Source organism: Suncus etruscus, chromosome 9 (assembly GCF_024139225.1).
Source record: "Suncus etruscus isolate mSunEtr1 chromosome 9, mSunEtr1.pri.cur, whole genome shotgun sequence".
In the NCBI taxonomy this organism is placed as follows: Eukaryota; Metazoa; Chordata; class Mammalia; order Eulipotyphla; family Soricidae; genus Suncus; species Suncus etruscus.
The window spans coordinates 92,924,268-92,944,968 of NC_064856.1; the positions used below are offsets into that span (position 1 = coordinate 92,924,268).

The 20,701-nt window shown below is 45.8% G+C and overlaps 2 protein-coding genes and 1 non-coding gene across 3 annotated transcripts; 1 reads left to right on the forward strand and 2 right to left on the reverse strand.

Annotated features, from left to right (window-relative positions):
* Nucleotides 1-506: 506 nt before the first annotated feature.
* Nucleotides 507-1,203, reverse strand: LOC126018593 (endogenous retrovirus group K member 25 Pro protein-like). The gene is made up of 2 exons (XM_049780702.1): nt 1,189-1,203; nt 507-977 (listed from the first exon to the last, which is right to left on the reverse strand). Exons 1-2 carry the CDS (start codon nt 1,201-1,203, stop codon nt 507-509), a joined length of 486 nt encoding a protein of 161 aa, XP_049636659.1.
* A 129-nt stretch (nt 1,204-1,332) lies between these two features.
* LOC126018594 (endogenous retrovirus group K member 113 Gag polyprotein-like) lies at nt 1,333-3,405 on the reverse strand. Its single transcript, XM_049780703.1, has one exon. The coding sequence runs from the start codon at nt 3,403-3,405 to the stop codon at nt 1,333-1,335; it is 2,073 nt and encodes a 690-aa protein (XP_049636660.1).
* A 10,933-nt stretch (nt 3,406-14,338) lies between these two features.
* Nucleotides 14,339-14,551, forward strand: LOC126019582 (small nucleolar RNA U3). The gene has a single exon (XR_007499225.1). It is a non-coding gene; the product is annotated as a small nucleolar RNA U3 (small nucleolar RNA).
* The last annotated feature ends 6,150 nt before the right edge of the window (nt 14,552-20,701 follow it).

The following is a 20,701-nucleotide window of genomic DNA, read 5'->3' on the forward strand; positions in this document are numbered from 1 at the left end:
ATGCACACAGGCATGTCCTTTTCCCCAGATAAGTACAGAATGTGGTCCGAGCCAGGCACCGGTACGCACATCTTTCCAAAGAACTGTTGCAAAAGAGGAGGCTGTGGCCGGATGCCAGAGCCTGTCAGCTGCTGATTTTCCGTCAGCGTCGAGGGTGAGGAAGTTGAGGACAAAAAGGGCATGGTTAAGAAGTAACCGAGGGGTAACTTTATGGCCTTGAAAAAGAAGATCCTTGGATGAGAGTTTATATAACATGTTTTTGAGGGTGGAATGAGCTCTTTCAATAATACCCTGGCCCTGGGGATTGAAGGGGATGCCGAATTTATGAAGAATGCCAAACTTGGCTAGAAAGGATTTAAGTGCTGAAGAAACATATGCAGGGCCATTGTCTGATTTGATGGTTTTGGGGGTACCAATAACAGAAAAACAGTGAGAGAAATGGGAAATAACGTCTTTGGCAGCCTCACCAGTATGGAGGGAGGCAAGCAGAAATCCACTAAAAGTGTCTATGGTGACATGTATAAATTTAAGGGATCCAAATAGATAGAAGGCCGTTTAGGGGCAGAGGGGAACCCTAAACCTTGACGGCCAGAGCGGGGAGAAACTGAAATTGGCTTGGTGACACCCTGAAGATATTTGCCAAGACCCTTAGAAGGAACATAGCCTTGAGCAAGCATTTGGTCAAGGACATGCTTGTTTCTGCATTTAAGCAGCACGAGGCCCATTTGATCCATAAGATCTCGACCCCATAGGTTGATGGGCAGATCAGGAATGACATAAGGGCGGACAAAGCCAGTATCACCATCCTCATCCTGCCAGATTAACCGGTGGGCGCTGAGCTGAACCTTTTTAGCGGTACCGGCGACCCCAGAGATAGGGTCAGGAGAGGGACAAAGAGGCCAATCAGGAGGCCAATCCAAAGGAGAAAAGCAGGTGGTATCAGCCCCGGTATCCAAGAGGCCATGGAAGAGGCGGCCCTGGATGGTGAGGGAAAGGATAGAAGAGGGGCGTTCGCGACAGATGGTTTTATCCAATAAACATCAGAAGAACCGGGATGAGTGGCGCCCCGCGGTTGGGGCAGGGCAGGCAGCTCCACCGCTAGGGGCAAGGGAAGAGCTTGGGCAATGCGAGTGCCGGGGACGACCTGAACTGATTTAAAAGGAGCGGTAGCATTAAGAAAAATCTCACCAGAGTAATCACCATCAACGATAGAAGGAGAGATGATAAGACCATCAATGGTAGAGGAAGCGCGACCAATGATCATGAAAAAATAACCAGGAGGAGGTGGTCCATAAACACCGGTAGGAATAGAGTAGACACCACCCTGAGGAGTTAATAAGAGGGGGGTGGCGGAACACAAGTCAAGTCCTGCTGAACTGGGGGTGGCCCGGAAGAGGGAGGAGGTTGAGGGTCGCAGTTCTGGGTTTGGGAGGGGAGGCGCTGATAGTGAACTTGGATTTGGCGAGAGGGAGTCCCAGTCGTTCCCCCAGTGGCTGGGACAAAAGGAATGTGACGAGGCTGTTGGTGCGGGGTCTGGGGGCGACCCCTGCCGGAGTTTTTTGACTGGCCTGGGCGCTGTTTCAGGAGTGGGTTTTCACCCAGAAAATTTCCCTCAATGTCAGTGATAGCGCGACAGGAGGATCTCCAGTGGCGCCCGCGCCGACAGCGGGGGCAAAGGGAAGGGCGTTCAGAAGTGGAGCCTGCCTGTATGTCAGGCAGCCTGCGCTGGGGACACTGACCCGCGAAGTGACCAGGCTGGCCACAAGAATAACAGATTTTACCTTTAGACTGGTTTTGAAAAGCGACAAGGGCACCAGCCACTTGGGTAGCAAAAGAATGAGCATTTTTACAAAGAGAGATCATGTCCTCTAGGGAGCGGGAGAGCTTGGGACCTTTAAGAATTTGGCGGCAGGCAGGATTAGCATTTTCAAAGGCAAGCTGCTTGATGAAAGGATTAGAGGTATCAGTGATTCCGGTGGTACGATCAATAGCCTCAAGGAGACGGGAGATGAAGGCGTGATAAGGCTCATCATCTGCCTGCAAGATTTTTGCAAGAGGAAGAGCAGGGCCCGAGGAAGAGCCGACAGCTTTCCATGCCTTAAGAGCAGCTTGAGAGGTTAAACTGAGAATGTGATAGGGAAGGCGGCGCTGAGCCTGCATAGTGTCATAGGGCGCAGAGCCAGAAAGTTGGAGATACTCCTTTTTACTGGGTCCCGCAAGGTCCTTGCAATTATTTTGAAATTCAGCCTCCCAGAGGACAATATCCTGGGGCTTAAGGCAGCGGCGGACAGTTATGCGCCATTCTATAGGAAAAAGAGCGCCGCCATAGGAGAGAGATTCAAGGCAAGAAAGGGTATAGGGAGCCTGGGGACCGTACTCAAGGACGGCCTTGCGGACTTCCTTAAGGGAGCCCTGATCGAGTTCCTTAATTTCAATGTCCTCTTGAAAAATACGGCCGGTAGCTCGTTGGGTGGGAGCGTCGGCATCAGGAGGAGAGGCATCGCCGGAGACGGCAGCCTCCTCCTCGCCCGCAGATTGATTTTCATCTGCGTCAGCTTCGTCATCGGCCTCAATAACGTTTCCATCAGGGTCGTCAGCAGCCTCGCCATCCGCCTGCGCAGCAGGGCGCGCAGGGGTAGTTCTACGGGAACGGGGCCGAGCACGGGAACGTGTGATCATAGGGTGCTGAGAAGGAGGCTGCTCCTTAGGCTTAAGGAGGGCAGGGTAAACCTGAGGAGGACTAGGGGACTGTAGCTTAGAGAGAACTTGATTGAGAGAAGAGCAGAGTTTATCAATGGTGTGCTGGAGCTGTGAGGCAGTGGAGGGAGGAGAAAAGCTGTGGGAGGGAGCAGGGGGGTCAGACGGGGAGCGGGCAGTGTAAGCAGCAGCCGCTGCGTCAAGCGTGGCTGCGTCTTCAGGAGAGAGGTGGTCGGGAGAAGGAGCCTGAGTAATGGCAACGAAAGAGGACGAGGCAGAGGAATCTGCAGGAACAGGGGCGTATGGCGGGGGCCGAAAGGTCTCAGGCGAGGGGGACATGGGAGAGGAGGGAGTATGAGAACGTGAAGCATTAGTAAGGATAGCCTGTCCCTCTTTGATGATAGCGGCGCAGGAGGAAGAGATAGGAGCTGCAGTAATAAGGCCATCGAGGAGTTTCCAATATTGAAGAATGCAGTCCTTAAAAGCAGAATCATTTTGTGTGTTACAAAAATCCGTCAAATCCTGCCCAATTTTCAACCAAGTGGAACGGGCGATCTTAGGGGCGGTAAACACAAACCAAGGGGAAGCTTTATGAAGGATGTTAAAAAATTGATAAAGGTCTGCCTTAGAAACATGAACCTTCCTGGATATAAGTTCATCCTGAAGGGATTGAACGAATTTTTCCTCGGTACTGAGTGTAGAGCCCATAGCGAAAAGAAAGAGGAGGGAGAGGAAAGATATATGGGGTCCCAACGGACGAGAGGCCAGAAGGCGGGGGTCGCCTGGGAGGGAGACGAAGAGTCACCCTGAGGGATGCATGCATGAAATTCTTAACGCGTCTGCGCAAGGGAAACTCACCCTTCACGGAAAGAAAAGGGAGACGCGGAGAATTCCCGGGAAGGACCGGCGACGAGGGAGAAGAGCAGGAAAACCACGTTGGGCGCCAGATGTGGCTCCCCAGAGGGGACCCCTATATCGGGGGCCCTATCCTACACTGGCCAGCAGTGAGGAAACCTGTGGAGAGCCACACAACGTGATAGGGTTCGTGCTCTTCTGAGTACCTGTGGAGGCAAAAGTTAGTAATGACTCATGAGATCAAAAGAGAAATCAAGAGTAGTTTTATTTCAGGCAGGATGTGATTATATACTTTTCAGCGATGGGGAAGCGGGGGTAGGGAAAGGCATGGCTATCACCAATCATATTTCGCCAGATTAGTCTTTTGCTCACAGCCCTCAGTAGAGCCGGGTGAAGTTAGTGGGGCTGAGTGAAAAAACCACAAATCACGGATGTCACGTACACATTTTCAGATGACAGTTACAGATTACCAGAGACCAACAGTTAAATTCTTAAGTAACATGTTGTTCTTTATGCTACTGATGTAAAAGGTTTTGTTACTGGTACTCATAAACCTGTATGACACTATTTCCTTTTTCATGGCCATGATTTCTTGATCACAGTGAGAACTGGCAAGAACTGTTTGTCCCTGACATATTTTTTTAGAGCTGCGTATATCCTGTTGGCCTGTCCTTTGCAGACTTTCTGGTTTCGGTTCCCATTCTTCACAATCAGGCAGGCATGAAGGCAAGCAGGCAATGCATAGCAACACTGGGGGAGTTCTACTCTCCCGGCTCCTCACATGGCCCAAAAAAACCAAAAAAAAAAAAAAACCTATAAGGCAAAGAGGGCAGCTAGAGCTGGAAAAATAGTACAGCAGGTAGGGTGTTTGCCTTGCATGCAGCTGACCCAGGTTCAGTCTCCAGCATCTCATATGGTCCCCAGCACTCACTAGGAATGATCCCTGAGCACAGAGCCATGGGGAATCCTGAGCACAGCTTGGTATGCACATCACCAAAAAAAAAAAAAAAAAAAGTGATTGGGGACAGTCAGTAAAGAACAGTAGGAGAGGGGCCAAAGAGATAGCATGGAGATAAGGCATTTTCCTTGCATGCAGAAGGTTGGTGGTTCGAATCTCAGCAACCCAAATGGTCCCCCGAGCCTGCCAGAAGTGATTTCTGAGCATAGAGCCAGGAGTAACCCCTGGGTGCTGCCAAGTGTGACCCCCAAAAAAAAAAAAAAACAGTAGGAGAAATAACTCAAACTCCAAAAACTTAACAGAACAATCCCCATTCTAGCCTTCACCCAAAAAGTAGAAATTTCTGCCTAAATCCTAATGACTTTTTATTTTCTGTTTGTTTTGTTTGAGAACCATATCCAATGGTGCTCAGTAGTACTCCTGGCTCTGCACTCAGAAACCATGCCTGGTGGACTCAAAGGACTCTATGGGATGCCAATGATCAAATCCAGGTAGGCAGCATGCAAGGCAAGTACATGTACTTGTGCGAGTACTCACTGTACTAGTGCTCCAGCCCTGATTTTGTACTTTTTAAATAAGATCCCAGACAACTTGACATACAACAATGGTTTTTCTAAGTCTCCACCATCCTGTCTGCATCCAAGAAAATTAATTTGTCAGTCTTTTCATTGACATCTAAGTCCTCATTCCTGGCTTCTCACATTTTGATCTCTTTCCAGGATCTCTTTTTGACTGCTCTGGATCCTGAGTTCTAAGTATCCAAAGGAAAAAGATGAAGGATGAGGTGAAGGATGAGGGAAAACAATGTACAAAGACCCAAAATCCAAGTGGCAGGTGACAAGGGAAAGTTCCTTGTGAGTTTATTTGACAGAGCGCTATTCCTTGACTTACTGCTTGCTACAACACCGTCAGATCACTCTGTTGTTATGGCCAGTGAAGTAACTTTGACGCCCTCTGGGTCTCTGGCTAGCTTGATTCTCTGTTTCTTCTGCCTTTTATTTTCTCTCTCTTTCTCTCACACACACTTATTCTAATGGTTTCTCCTCTTGTCTTTCATCACATCTATTTAGAACAAAAATAATCCAAACCTTACCATCCCTTCTGGCTGAGCCCTCTTTCCCCTAGCCCTTTCATAGCATCTCAATTTCATCTTTCTTAATCCCACCTCTCCTTTATCCCAAAAAATATTCCAAAACAAGGTCCTATCTTCCCTGGGCTCCCATGCACACTACCCTGTTCCTTCACCACTCTTCCAGTCCTCTTCACCCAAAACTTCCCTGACCCTGGATCTGCTCCTCCTATTGGCCATTCTCCATGGTTATGCGACTGTTTCCTTCAATACCTCCTGGGAAAACCATCAGAGTAAATAGTGCTTCTCCTTCCCCCAAGAACCCAAAGAAAATCCTTCAGCAGCACTCAACCACTCCACTACAAAGCCAAATTCTCATTTTTTTTAAATCCTCATTTCTAACCTTCATTGTGAATCCCATTTACTTCCTGCTTAGCTTTCCACCAGTTCAAACAATGGAAATAGCCAAAGGCATGCTCATTGTGAAGATGAGACTCTACAAAGATTACTGCATAAAACTTGCAGTGTCCTTTTGAAATTATCTCCTCCCTTCTGTGATATCTTGGGAAGAACAAAAGGGCAATGGCAGGAAAGATCTCCCAAGCAGTGCTAAGGAGGTCCAGGTACTCCTCTCAGTGACTCAAACAGAGGCAGGAAAATATGGCGTTGCTCAGACCCTGCAGTGTCAGGGATTAGCCAGACTATCTTGAAAGTGTTCAAGGACTTTCTGTACCCAGCCATGACCAGGGCATCATACTATACTGGTTTCCGGCTGGGGTTAGTCTCATCTATGACATCTTCCTTAACCCCTCTTCTATCTCTTGCCTGCCCTTGTGTTTGGGGGAGAACATTTCTCTATTTCTTTTATGAACGTTTCCTCCAGTCTTTTCTCTGGGAGCATTAGGTAGAATGGAAACATAGTCCCTGACCTCAGTAGCTCTAACCCAGCCCGCCTAACCCTTACTTAATGGCTCTGACCTACTTCTGCAATTTCTGCTCCTAAGTGCAAGTCTTTGAATCAAACAAAATTTTTGTTCCTTCATTTCAGTGGAGCAAATCAGGACATACTTCCTCCTGACCAATAAGAGGCAAACAATGACAGACCAATTGAAGAGTGAGAGCAAGTTTCTGTGCTAATTGATGTTATCAGGACATGAAACAGTTTAATCACAGTAACTTATCTGCCACTGACATAAGGTAGTGATGGAGTAGAGGGGAAAGGGCCCTTCCCTTTCCTTTTGCTTCAACCATGTGAACTCCTACTAAGGCTATCACACACTAAATATCATACACTAAATAAATATATTTAGAAGAAAATTAGTTCCAAATATCACATATTTCCAAATACACAGAAGGGGTTGGGAGAAGGAAATACATTGACCTACTATGCTAGAACCTTAGTGTTTGAGGGTCTCTATTTCCCTTTTATTGGGCCAATGGGAGCCAAGAAATGTGCTTCAGGGGCTTCTAACCATGGCTTGTGTGTTAAATGGGGGGGGGGGGGAATTGTTGCCTACAACTTAATCTGCAATGGTAATGCAGAAATACCACATTTTAGAGCACTTGTTAGTATCTCGAATTTAAATGTTTTAAATCCCAGAGTTTGGGAAGAAAGCACCTCCTAGCACATGAGAGGCCCTGAGTTTGATCTCTCAGCACTGCATATTCCCACCCATGAGTGCCACAGGATGTAGCCCTGTGGCCCTTTAACCTGCAATGGTCCCTGAGAATTCCTCGGTTCTGCTGGGTGTGGCACCTATTTTTTTAAAGAGATGTAGTTTAATCCATCCTACAAAATATAAAAGTCAGGATCCAGGGCCCGGAGAGATAGCACAGTGGTGTTTGCCTTGCAAACAGCCGACCCAGGACCAAAGGTGGTTGGTTCGAATCCCGGTGTCCCATATGGTCCCCCGTGCCTGCCAGGAGCTATTTCTGAGCAGACAGCCAGGAGTCACCCCTGAGCAACGCCGGGTGTGACCCAAAAACTAAAAAAAAAAAAAAAAAAAGTCAGGATCCAAAAAGTGGAATAAATTTTCCAACTCTGTTGTGAAGTGTTTAGTTGAACCATTGTTGTGAGACATAAACCAATAGATGAGTTGCTCAAACCCAGAGTAGAGAACTTAAAGGAAACAGGGAGGAAGGAGGCTCATCCCAACTAAGGACGTTGCTAAAAAGGCAGAGAAATTGTTAGTTCCAAAAGTTGGGAAGGAGACCATAAAGCATGACTTTGGTCCATGAAAAAAAAGTCAGTCATTTTTAACCATTGAATCAAACTTATACAGGATCTGCTGTAGACACAACCCCTCACATAAGTCCATCAAAGTACTAAACAGTATCTTTTTTTTTTTTTAATAAAATCTTTGGGGCCGGAGAGATAGCATAGAAGTAAGGCATTTGCCTTGAATGCAGAAAATTGGTGGTTTGAATCCTGGCATCCCATATGGTCCCCAAGCCTGCCAGGAGTGATTTCTGAGGATAGAGCCAGGAGTAACCCCTGAGTGCTGCCAAGTGTGACCCCCAAAAAAACAAAACAAGGGGCCGGCAAGGTGGCGCTAGAGGTAAGGTGTCTGCCTTGCAAGTGCTAGCCAAGGAAGGACCTCGGTTCAATCCCCCGGCGTCCCATATGGTCCCCCCAAGCCAGGGGCAATTTCTGAGCGCTTAGTCAGAAATAACCCCTGAGCATCAAACGGGTGTGGCCTGAAAAACCAAAAAACCAAAAAAAAAAAAAAAACCAAAAAAACAAACAAACAAAAAATAAATAAATAAATAAAAAATCTACATTAAAATCTTTATTTAAGCACCATAATTACAATCACAATTGTAGTTGGGTTTCAGTCATAAACAGAACACCCCCACCCCCTTCACCAGTGCAACATTCCCACCACAGATGCCCCTGATCTCCCTCCTCACCTTTCCCTGCCTGCATTCCAGACCAGATAAGAAGGTGTAAATAGCCCTGAAACTCAACTTTTACTAGAATCAATGCTATGGCACTGTTAAAGTGCCCCTTTTTGGGGGGCCTTACCCAGCCATACTCAGGGCTTCCTCCTGGCTCTACATTCAGGGATAACTACTGGCAGAATTAGGTGACTCTATTGAGTACCAGGAATTGACACCATGTCAATGTGCAAAGCAAGCATTTTACCCACTGTATTAGTACTATCTCTCTAGTTCCTAACCTTGTTCCAGAAGATGCAATAAACTGGGTTTGCTAAATCAAACATATTTGGGGCTGGAGAGATATCATGGAGGTAGGGCTTTTGCCTTGCATGCAGAAGGACAGTGGTTTGAATTCCAACATCCCAGATAGGCCCCTGAGCCTGCCAGGAGCAATTTCTGAACATAGAGCCAGGAATAACCTGGAGTGCTGCCGGGTGTGACCCAAAAAAAAAAAAAAAAACAAAAAAAAAAAAAAAAAAAAACTTATTTGTCCAAGAAATAAAAGTGTCAATCAGTCTGGATGGTGCCTTTTGGTCACTTGAGAGAAGTGTCCAGTTCGGAAAAATCCCTACATGCAGCACCTAGACTTGGTTCAGAACTTTGTCCACATTAGATTTCAGTGTTTCATTCACTGGGTGCTTTTGTGCAATACAATTCCTGCGTTTCCTAATGTAGATGCCCCAAGAGAAAAACAAATCATGGAAGAATGGCAAACCCTGCCTATAATATCAATGTTCTTCAACTTATTTATAGCACCTGTCCTGAATACTGCTCCACAGACTGGTCATAATATCCTAGGAATAGACCAATAGTTTTCGACCTTTTTGTAAACCAACAACACTGGTCTGTGGACGAGTAACTGAAGATTGGTGCTACACACTATTGGAAGAATCCTAATGCTGGGCTATAGCTCATTGGTAGAACATTTGTCTTGCATGTGTGAGATTCCGAGTTTGATTCCTGATTTTACCACAAAAAAGAAAATATAAATAACTCAAAAAAAAAACCCACCTGAATCAAAGTCTTTAATATTGAGGGCACAAACAGTTCTAAAGTTAAAAGATGAGAATTTTATACGTGTATGTAACAAATTCACAATAGAATTAAAATCCTAAGAAAATGTCTTCTCTTCTTTGTCTAACTGTGATTTTTTTCCTCATCTGTAAATAAAGAATTTTTAGCTCACTGGCAGGCTAAAGACGCTTCTATATCTGGCATCCAAACTTCTAAAATGGACTGGTACAGTTTGTGTCCTATTTGGAATACCAAAAAAGAAAAAAAAATACCTTTCTCTTCTAAATCTTGATATCCTTCTTAAAATTGCCTGCATTTTTGCATACTCCAACTCTAGCAGCTGTAGATTTTTTATTTTTGTTCATGTTTTTGTACAACTTTTAGTTGTTCTGTAAGAACCTTAATGCAATATAAACTTAGAGTGACAGTCCTTAGAACCAGGGAGATGGTACAAAAGTAAAGTGTTTGCCTTGCTTACAGTCGACTCTGATTCCAGTGACTCAGTTTCACATAAGATCCCCTGAGCACCAACAGGGCTTACTGCTGGGCACAGAGTCAGGAGTAGCTCCTGAACACTGTCAAATGTGACCAAAGTACACCCACCAAAAAAATAATAAAGGTACTGTTAAATCAAGCTGGAAAAATAGCATGGCCAGTAAGATGGTTGCCTTGCTAATGACTAACCTTGATGTAAACACTCGTACAACTTGGCTCCTGGCACCACCGGGAATGATACTAAGCACAGACCCAGGAATAGATCCTGCACATCTCAGTGTAAGACTCCAGCCTTTTTCCCTCTCCTCTCAAAATTTTAAATACACCAAAGGGGGAAAGAGGGGTGGAATTTTTAAAATGAGTAACCTTTTGTACTGATAAAGGGGGGGTGTTCCTTTTTATAACTGAAACCCAATTACAAATATGTTTGTAATCATGGTGATTAAATAAAGATATGAGAGTAACCTTTGAATGAGAGATGTACTAGAGAGATAGCTCAATGGGCTAAGTACATTCTTCTTGTGCTAGAGTCTCGGGATCATGTGGTCCAAGCACTATTGGAAATGATTCCCGCCCCCCCCCCCCCCATCCCAAGCACAGAGACAGGAATAGCTCTAGCCATCCCCAGGTCTGACTCTCAATAAAAGAGCAACAACAACAACAACAACAAAATGCTTCTTGGGCCTGGAGAGATAGCACAGCGGCGTTTGCCTTGCAAGTAGCCGATCCAGGACCAAAGGTGGTTGGTTCGAATCCCGGTATCCCATATGGTCCCCCATGCCTGCCAGGAGCTGTTTCTGAGCAGACAGCCAGGAGTAACCCCTGAGCACCGCCGGGTGTGGCCCAAAAACAAAACAAAACAAAACAAAAAATGCTTCTTAAGCAAATTTAAATCTTTCAAATTAGATTTATCAGCAGTTAAGAACCAACAATGGTGGCAAGAAATGCACATTTCTGAAGGTTGTTGTATATTTTGTGTGACTGTAACTCAATCATGAACCGCTTTATCTGGGGGAGGGGAGGGGAACAATATTATGAACAATTTTGTAATCTGTAACCCTTCCCTCTAAATTCCTTTTACTTAAACTTTATTTTGAGATATTAATCCCATCTAGATGATCAGGTGGCCAACACCTGAGATGAGGCAGGTTGTTTTAAATAAAGATTAGAAGAGTCTGTCTCAGGGGAGGCAAGAGAGAAGCAGCAAAAGGCAGAGAGGGGCAGCAAAAAAAGCTTAGCAAAAAGCCATGTGAGGAAATGCACATGGAAAACAGGGTGATGGAATAAAAGCAAGCTGACTCCAATGAAACTTTAACTGACTGCTTGTGAATTATTTCTCCACTACTACCCTTCTTCAGCAGACCCATCTGCCTGAGGCATTAGAAATACAGTGCCAGAGACCAGAGAGATAGCATGGAGGTAAGGTGTTTGCCTTTCATGCAGAAGATCATTGGTTCGAATCCCAGCATCCCATATGGTCCCCCCGAGCCTGCCAGGAGTGATTTCTGAATGTGGAGCCAGGAGTAACCCCTGAGCACTGCTGGGTGTGACCCAAAAACCAAAAACCAAAAAGAAAAAAGAAAAAGAAACACAGTGACTGGGACAGCCTCACCCAACGCATGGATCTCTTTATATTTTATATTTAATTCTATAGTAATCATGGTGTTTAAATTTAAAAATAAAATAAAATTAGAGATATTTCATAGAAAAACAAAAGTCAGAATTTGATAAAAAAAAAAAAACAGTTATGCAGGACCACAGAAATAGATTAAAGGGCTATTTTTATCACATAGCATTCTATCAAAGAGCATGCTTTCTTTGCATGTGGGAAGTCTGGGCTCAATCCCTGGCACAAAATGAGCCTCAGAGCACCACTGGGAATAACGCCTGAGCACTGGAGGGAGTAAACCCCAGTAACACTGAAGGTGGCCCAAAAATAATTTTCAAATAATAATTTTTCCAAAAAATTAAAATATGCAAGAAGCATTAGCTTAAAAATTCAGGGCCAGAGTGATTGATAACACAGGTAGGCTGCTTGTCTAGCTCAACACTATAATAGGGTTCAATCCTCAGCACCACATATGGTCCACAGAGCCTTGCTATGAGTGAGTGACCTAAGAACAGAACTAGAAGTAACTCCTGAGTAGCACCTGGTGTGATTCAAAAACAAAAACAAAAAAAATTCCTTAAGATTTATTTGGACATCGGTTACTTCGTTCCCTGTGCCAGTAGTCATTCCCATTGGGTCACTTTTGACATTCTAGATTTTCCTGAATGCTTTCTCCTCAGTTCTAGCACAGAAAAGCAGGAGAAAACCCTGAGCATCACCAGGTGTAGCCAAAAAAAAAAAAAAAAATGAGACTACATCTCACTGCTAAAGAGTCAGCTTATCCTGCTTGTGGATGGCTCCGAGTTAAATCCCTAGCACCAAAATCAAAAATAAACAAGCAAGAGGCTGGAGTGATAGCACAGTGGTAAGGCATTTGCTTTGCATGCAGCTGACCCAGGACAAACCTGGGTTCAATCTCCAGTGTCCCATAAGGTCCCTTGAGCCAGGAGCGATTTCTGAGTACATAGCCAGAAGTAACCTCTGAGCATCACCAGGTGTGGCCCAAGAAACCAATAAATAAATAAATAATAAACAAGCAGAAAGATTTATCAATAGAGCCTGGCACACACACACACACACACACACACACACACACACACACACACACACACACACACACTGCAGTCCCAGGCTCCTCTGCCATTCCTTTGCACTGGAACCTTCGAAGCATTCCATTTGCTCTAGAATTTACAGCCATGTAGATGTTCCACAAGTATATAATTAGATATGCTCCTTTCCCCCTATTAATCTGTCTGATGTTAATTTGATTGCTCCACCAGCCTAAGAAGACTCTAAAGGAGGTTGGGGGAGGCTCCTGTCCATGCCAACTTTCTTTCTAGCACTGCTCTGGGAACTCATAATTAAACATGGGAAGTAGCCAACACAGTCCCAGGGCCTCTAGAAGACACCTCTGGTGTGTTCACTCTTCTCCTGATTGGTCCCTCAGTGCAGAGAAGATAGATGAGAGAAGATAGATGCTTCCTGCCCACCCCCCAACAAGAGAAACTTTCTCCCCAAATCCTTCCTGGACAGAGAAATCTTCAGTCACACCTAAATGGGGTCTGTTGACATCTCATCTGCTTCCAGAGCACAAACACAGCTGAATCACCCACACAGGAAAGAATCAGCAATCCAAAGCTTCTCTCCTGCAGAAAAGCCCAGGCAAACCCTGCAATATAAAACTGCATTCCACCAATTATCCCTGATGCTGGCTGAGGTGTCTGGGTTCAGTAGCTAATTAGGGGCTGCCCCATCTTTGCACTGACATGACTGGTGCTACTTAATGTAATTACATTACCGGAAAATGATGAGTTTTCCCATAATTGGTAGTTAAGGCATAATTGTGACTACACAGACTTTTAACACTCTCATTGCCAGAGCCTTCCAGAAACAAATGCAAAAGAGAAATGAAAAAAAAAGTTAGCTCAATAAATGCTATCTTCTCTCTAGCCGTCAAGATGAGGAAACTGGAACTTTCTGGGATTCATCTCTCATATCTGCCCATCATTTTCTTCAGACACCACTACGCCCCACACACATACCTAGCCCTCAGACCCTTAAGAGAGAGATAATGTCCTGCACTTTCTATCTTCCTTCTCCATTCAAACCTGCTCTGCAGGGATCTGGAGAGATAGCACAGTGATAGGGCCTTTGCCTTGCACGAAGCCTACTCAAGACTAACAGTGGTTCGAATCCCATATGGCATCCCATATGGTCCCCCATGTCTGCCAGGAGCAATTTCCAAGCACAGAGCCAAGAGTAAACCCTGAGCACTGCTGGGTGTGACCCAAAAAACAAACAAAAAAGCCTGCTCTGCCTGGCAGCATATATCTTAAAGAGCCTCTAAAGAGCATAGAACTCTCTAGAAAGCAGGAAAAACATAGGAAGCAGGGAGCAAGCCCAGTTCAAAATTTTTGCTTAACCACCTTACTCCTTGGTACTTTGACAATTGAGCAATACTTAATTTGACTCTTAGTTTTTTTGTTTATTTATTTTGTTCCTTTTTTTTTTTTTTTTTTTGGTTATTGATTGGTTAGTTTCTTTTGGTGGCTTTGCTTGGCAGAATTGAAGTATTGAAGCTTAGGAGTCAGGGGTCTTGTAATGCTGGAAATAAATCAGGTGGTTGCAAACACCTTAATCCTTATCCTATGTTTCTGGCCCCCAAGTCTTAGTTTTCTCACCTATAATATATTGCAGTGTCAAGACTATACTTTCAAGGATGTTTTCTATAGTTTCTGACTAGAGAAGTTTCTCTGATCGTGTAGAGCACCCGAAGCCACGAGGCGGAGCCAGAGCGTTCTCTCCTGAGCCTGAAGCCGGCTCTAGGTGTCGCTTCTTGTGGCTGCCTTTGACCATTGATGATCCTACATGTGTGTGTGTGTGTGTGTGTGTGTGTGTGTGTGTGTGTGTGTGTGTGTGTGTGTGTGTGTTTATTTCAGTGTCCTCTCCACCTCATGGGACTAAGATAGCAAGGAAATGGATGAAAGCACAGAGTAGACATTTGGGAAACTCTTGTGGAATTAATCAAAATTATTCAAATGTGATTCCCAGGGGCTGGAGAGGTGGTGCAAGCCATAAGGCTTGAGGGTCAAAAGAAGGACCAGTGATATACAAACCCTCTTCTGCCTACTTTTTCCTGCCTCCCAGTTTCTAGCATCTGCTTAGCTAGCCTCCTGTGAATTCTTTGATAAATTCTCTTATTTGAGACGTTGTATTTCTTTCTTTTTGTTTATTTGTTTTTTGTTTGGGGACCAGACCAGTGAGTCTCGGGGGTTACTCTTGGCTATTCGCTCAGAAATCACTCCGGGCTCAGGGGACCATATGGGACGCCGGGAATAAAACCCAGGTGAGTCTTGGGTAAGCCACGTGCAAAGCAAATGCCCTACCACTGTGACATCATTCTGCCCTGAGAAGTTACATTTCTCTCCAAGCAAGCCCTGACTGATTCACCCCAACATACTGACTTTTTTTATTTGTTTAGGGGCCTCACGGAGCAGTGCTTAGATTACTCCTAGCTCTGCACTCAGGAATCCTGGCAGTGCTCTGGGGACCAAATGGGATGCAAGGGATTGAACCGAGGTCAGCTGAGTGCAAGGCAAGTGGCCTACCCACTGTAGGTCCTATATCTTCCTATTGCTCCAGTACCAACCTGCTGACCTTTTTTAACATTGACTTGGGGGTCCTCAGCCCTCAGTGCTTAGTCTTAATAAATTTTCTTCTCTGTATCCTCTACTCTGTGCAGTAACAGGCCACCTAACATTGATAAAAAGATAGGCTTGGGTGCCCTCATCAAAAACCTCATTTTTCGATTTTGGGCCATACCCTGCAGTACTCTGGGCTTATTCCTGTTCAGCTACAAATACAAGCAAGGAAAGTCAAAGTACTATTACCCCTGACCCTGGCTTCCATTGCTTTCCCAAAGGAAAGAGCCAGAACTAAAGTTGTGTGGTGAAGTGAAGAAAACAGAGAGAGAAGCTGGGCTCCTAACTCCTCCAGTGCTGACTACTGGGTGCTTTGGCCTCTCAAGGTTCCCTAATTTAAAAAGCAAAGAGGGGTTAAAGTGAGGGCGCAGCAGTGGGGCGTTTGTCTTGCACGTGGCTGACCCAGGAGAGACCTGAGTTCCATCTCCTCTGTCCCATATGGTCCCCCAAGCCAAAAGCGATTTCTGAGTGCATAGCCAGGAATAGCCCCTGAGTAACCCCTGAGTTTGGGTGTGACCCAAAATCCAAAAGAAAAGAAAAATAAAAAAGAAAAGAAAAGAAAGCAAAAGGATTGGGTGCAAGATTGCTCAAATGCCTTTCAGAACCCAGATCCAACATTTCTCTATTTCAGTCATTTCTCAGCTAAGAGTCACTGGAGTTTGTCTTCAGGTCCTGTAAGATTTTATTTGTTTTTCCAAATTCCTCTTCCCAACTTCTTTTGTGAGTCTGAAAGTTAATAATTGCATTTTGAGCCAGGAATGTTCTCACTCTCTCGGCTTGGTTATTCTTCAGTCAAGGTTACAGGTCTTGGAGCCGGCCAGAGAGATAGCACAGTGGTAGGGCTTTTGCCTTGCACAAGCCAACCCAAAGTTCGATTCCCGGCATCCCATATGGTCCCCCTTGCCTGCCAGGAGTGATCTCTTAACGCAGAGTCAGAAGTAACCCCTGAGGGTTAACAAGAAAGACTCGTGGGCATGACCAGAGTCCTGGAGAAATCATGTGTGACCCTCATTTCTCCTAGGGGATAGGAGAGTCACCTGGGGAGGGAGAGCTCCTAACCCAGAGATGGGTTCAAACAGAAGATGTTAGTTGCTTCCAGAAAAGCCTGCAAAGATGAGCCTAGGAGGGAGCTAGGCAAGGAGCAGGTGTCATATGAGAATTCTGGGCTAGGACTGGAGTCAAGAAAGGAGGAAAATTCTAGTGGCATTTTCGCAACCTCAGCCCCACAGAGATGGAAAGGCTCAGCTTCCAACATCTGCTGGAACTCAGATGCAAGGAACAGGCGTGCCACGGGGAGTTAGGGGTGCATACACATTTTATTGCTGCAGCTCCTTCGCTGTTTCTGGCCTTCAGGAGGGTCCAGTGACACCTTGAGGGTGGAGGGCGCTGGACGGTTAAGTCCCATGTTGCTAAATGCTAGTACAACTTGGAAGGACTTAGCAAGGGTGTATGTTTGGCACAACCCGAAACCCCAGAAAGGCTTGAGACAAAGGGGGACATGCCAAGCGTGTGAAGATGAAGATAAATAAAGGCACCCCATCCCAGATGGGCGTCTCTGCCACCTTCTACCCCCAGTACCTCCTGACACCCCCCACTTTGCCCTTTGCTCCATCCCTCATTCTCTCTACCCCATTCCCTTCAAGCAAGTCCAACTTGGTATATCATGAAGTCTGGGGGCACTATGCCAACCTGTGATTAACCTTGAATGGGTAGGTGTGTTTAGAAAGTCATCAGGGGTGATGGACCTGAAAGATAGAGAGCATTTGCCTTGACTTGGGACAGGCCCAGGTTCGATCCCCAGCATCCCATATGGTCCCTTGAGCCTGCCAGAAGAGATTTCTGAACACAGAGCCAGGAGTAACCCTTGAGTGCCTCTGAAAGTAACCCAAAAACCAAAAGATACCAAGACCAGACAATCATATGTTCATTTGGTGGAAATAAAAAATGATCAAACTTGAATACCAAATCCAAAGTCAATGACAACAGAATCGATACCCAATCTACAACAAGCTGTACAAGTGGGGAACAGTTCCACTAGCATTACGGGGGTAAAGGAGGGAGATGTGGGATGCATGCTGGGAACAGGAATGGAGGGAGGACAACACTGGTGGTGGGAATGCCCCTCATTCATTGTCACTATGTGCCTTACGTAATACTGTGAAAGATTTGTAATTCACTTTTACCACAATAAAAATTTAAAAAAAGAGAGAAAAAGAGAAAATCCCATTTATATTTATTAATCAGTTTATAAATTGCACTAAAAAAAAAGAAAGAAAGTTGTCTGGGTGTTTTTATTGGGGTGAGGGGCGTACACTAAGCAATGTTCAGGGTTTACTCCTGGCTCTGTACTCCTGGCAGTGCTCAGGAGCCCATATGGGAGGCCGGGAATCAAACCCAGGTCTGCCACTCAGATTCATCCTGAGATTATTTCTTTAACCCATCATTAGTAAGCACAGGGCACCCAGAAAGCTGACTCGCTCATCAGGTGGCCCTAAGAAGATACCCCAAACCCCGCCTGGGCCGCGGTGCTGCCACCTGCTGGCAGGTCCCTTCAAGCCCGACTGGAGGAGGTGGCGGCGCGTCGGCCCCTGGAGCGCAGGAACCAACCCAGCTGCCATCCCCGCGCCCCGCCCGCTCTTGCCTGAATATACCTAATTGAAAATTAAGTTTTCAATTGGAAGCCATTTTCTAATTCTGGCGCATTCAGGAGCAGTTAGAGCCCGGGGTTCTGCTGAAGCCCCAACTTGCTATTTTCCCCTAGGGAAGCCCGGGAGAAAGGCTCCTGGTGGAGGCGGTGCTGCAGACAATGGAGCGCAGAGCCCTGCAGGAGCCTGGGGTCCAGACACGCAGCCAGAGAGCGCAAGGTCAAGTCCTAGCTAGGGGCGCAATGCTTAGTACTCTCTGCCTTTAACCTGGCATTGGCCCCCACCCCCTTTTTCTTATGGAAACCAGGCCCAGGGTCCCCTTTTTCTCTTTCAGGAGTGGAAGCTTCTGAGCATAGCCAGTTGTGACCCCCAAACAAAACAAAAACAAAAAGCTATTAAGTATCTGCAAAGCCACTAAAGCAGTGCTCACTCAGGTGACTACTTTGCCCAATAATTCTATTTCACCTGGACAACGAGGAGCTTCAGAGGACCAGATGGGGAAATGGGAGGTGGACCCCGGATCTGCCTCAAGTCTTGCACTCTTCTCTCCAGCTTGGAGTCATTTTGAGAGACTGGGTGAACAAAGAACCCAACTACAATCATGTTTGTAATCACAGTGTTTAAATAAAGTCATTATTTAAAAGAGAAAAAGAAAGATTGGGTGAATCTCACTCAAGTTTCTCAATGGAAAGAGAAGCTTCAGCACTCTCCCAGTTCATCCTCTCGTTCGCCTCTGGCTTCCTTTCTGTGATTTTGTTGTTTTAGTTGATGGGGGGACGTTATAGTTATTTCTTGCTTGGATGGGGTTGGTGTTCTTGTTTTCTGTTTGAGGCCATACCTGATCATGTGTACATGTCAGGGTACCACTAGGCATCAGGAATATCACCATAGCCACTGAGTATAGCACCGTCCCCAATTTGGCCTCTCCCTCCCAAAAAGGGGGCAAGGGTTTGTCCTCTCTATGACTGAGTGGGAAACCTCTGCCCACTCATGTCCTCCTGCCCAATTTTCTCCCAACATATTCTGCGAGGCACTTAACTGTCTGTTACCTTGGACCACTTGGCAATCTTGTGTCAGAATTACCCAGATCATGATTCCTTGAAAGGCTATTTATACTTCTATTGTCTGAGTTGATCGCTTATTCTTTCCAACAACAAGGAGCTTGACCCTTTTGAGAACAGAGAAAAGGAATCTGAGAGTTGAGGGAGTATCCAAGAGTTGAGCTGAGATGTGAGTCCAGAGAAAGTCAAGAAATACTCAGTGCCCAAACTCAGTGAGCTCTCAGTGCTCATGGGGGTCTGGAGTCTAAGGACAGGACAAGAGCACACAATTAGAGTAAGCCTGAACAAAACTTTAATGCAATTACCAACAGTTCCAAACTGACTAGCCAGGGGTTTCTCCTGGGGCCAGAGAGATAGCATGGAGGTAGGGTGTTTGCCTTGCAGAAGGATGGTGGTTCTAATCCTAAAATCCCATATGGTCCCCCAAGCCTGAAGGAGCTATTTCTGAGCGTAGAACTAGGAGTAACCCCTGAGAGTTGCCAGGTGTGATCCCCCCCAAAAAAAGAAAAGAAAAGAAACTGACTAGTCAGGATTATCTCTAGGTTATCCCACCCAAGATTATGAATTGGATGATAAAGGGAAGGGATATAGAGAGGTTCTAGCTTTTTGATAATCTTTAAAATGATTAGCTAGTGTCTAGGGTACCTTTGTAATGCTCCCTGTGTCCTGTCCAGGTATGGCCAGGTAGTTTGTGGTGGTAATAATGGAAATAGGCTTGAAAAAGCCTAATATGTGGTCCTTACAAAATGGCGCCCCTCCTTGTTCAGAACCCAGGATCTCACAGGATCATTTCCTACCAAGCTCCTCATAGTGACTGGTAAACACTGCCGGTTCCCTCCCAGGACCACCTTCCAGGGTAGGGCACCCAGCTGGCCTACAGTTCCCACCAATACCCGGCTGTGGAGAAGTGAGCCTCATCTATTGAGCTGCCTTATTGAAGCTGTCTGGATGGCTAACTGCAGTCATCAGGTGACTAACCAAGGCTAGACTCACTCAGTCCTCCTCAGCACTTCCCTATGACCAGCCTCCAACCAGTTCTCACAGCTACAGTTTCCCTACCCCTTTCTTTGCCCCAGGCTCTGCTCTCGGGACCCAAACTTGAGGTTAGTGTCCGGGAATGAAAGCCTTAGCTTGATGTTATGAAATCCTCTTTTTGTCTTCTGTTTTTGTTTTTGTTTGGGGCACACCTAGCAGTGCTCAAGGGTTACTCCTAGCTCTGCACTCAGAAATCACTCCTGGCAGGCTCAGGGGACAATATGGGATGCCGGCAATCAAATTCGGGTCCATTCTGGGTCAGCTTCATGCAAGGTAAAAGTCCTACCACTGTGCTATCTCTCCGGCCCTGTGAAGATCCTTTTCTTAGAAGCCAGACGTTAACTTCACAGTCGTTCTACCTTCACAATGATTTTGTACCACAGAATGTTTTATTTTTCCTGTAATGCCAAGAATGACAGAGTCCTCGTCTACCTGCCAACTCCCACCCCCTACATACACACACACACACACACACACACACACACACACACACACACACTGACATGGATCTGTTTCTGGAGTGAGACTGTCAAAGTCACACTGAGCAGAGACTGCTCTCTCATAGCAACTGGCAACCTGGCCCAGCTCTGAATTGCTTCCTTCCTCCTTCCTTCCTTTCTTC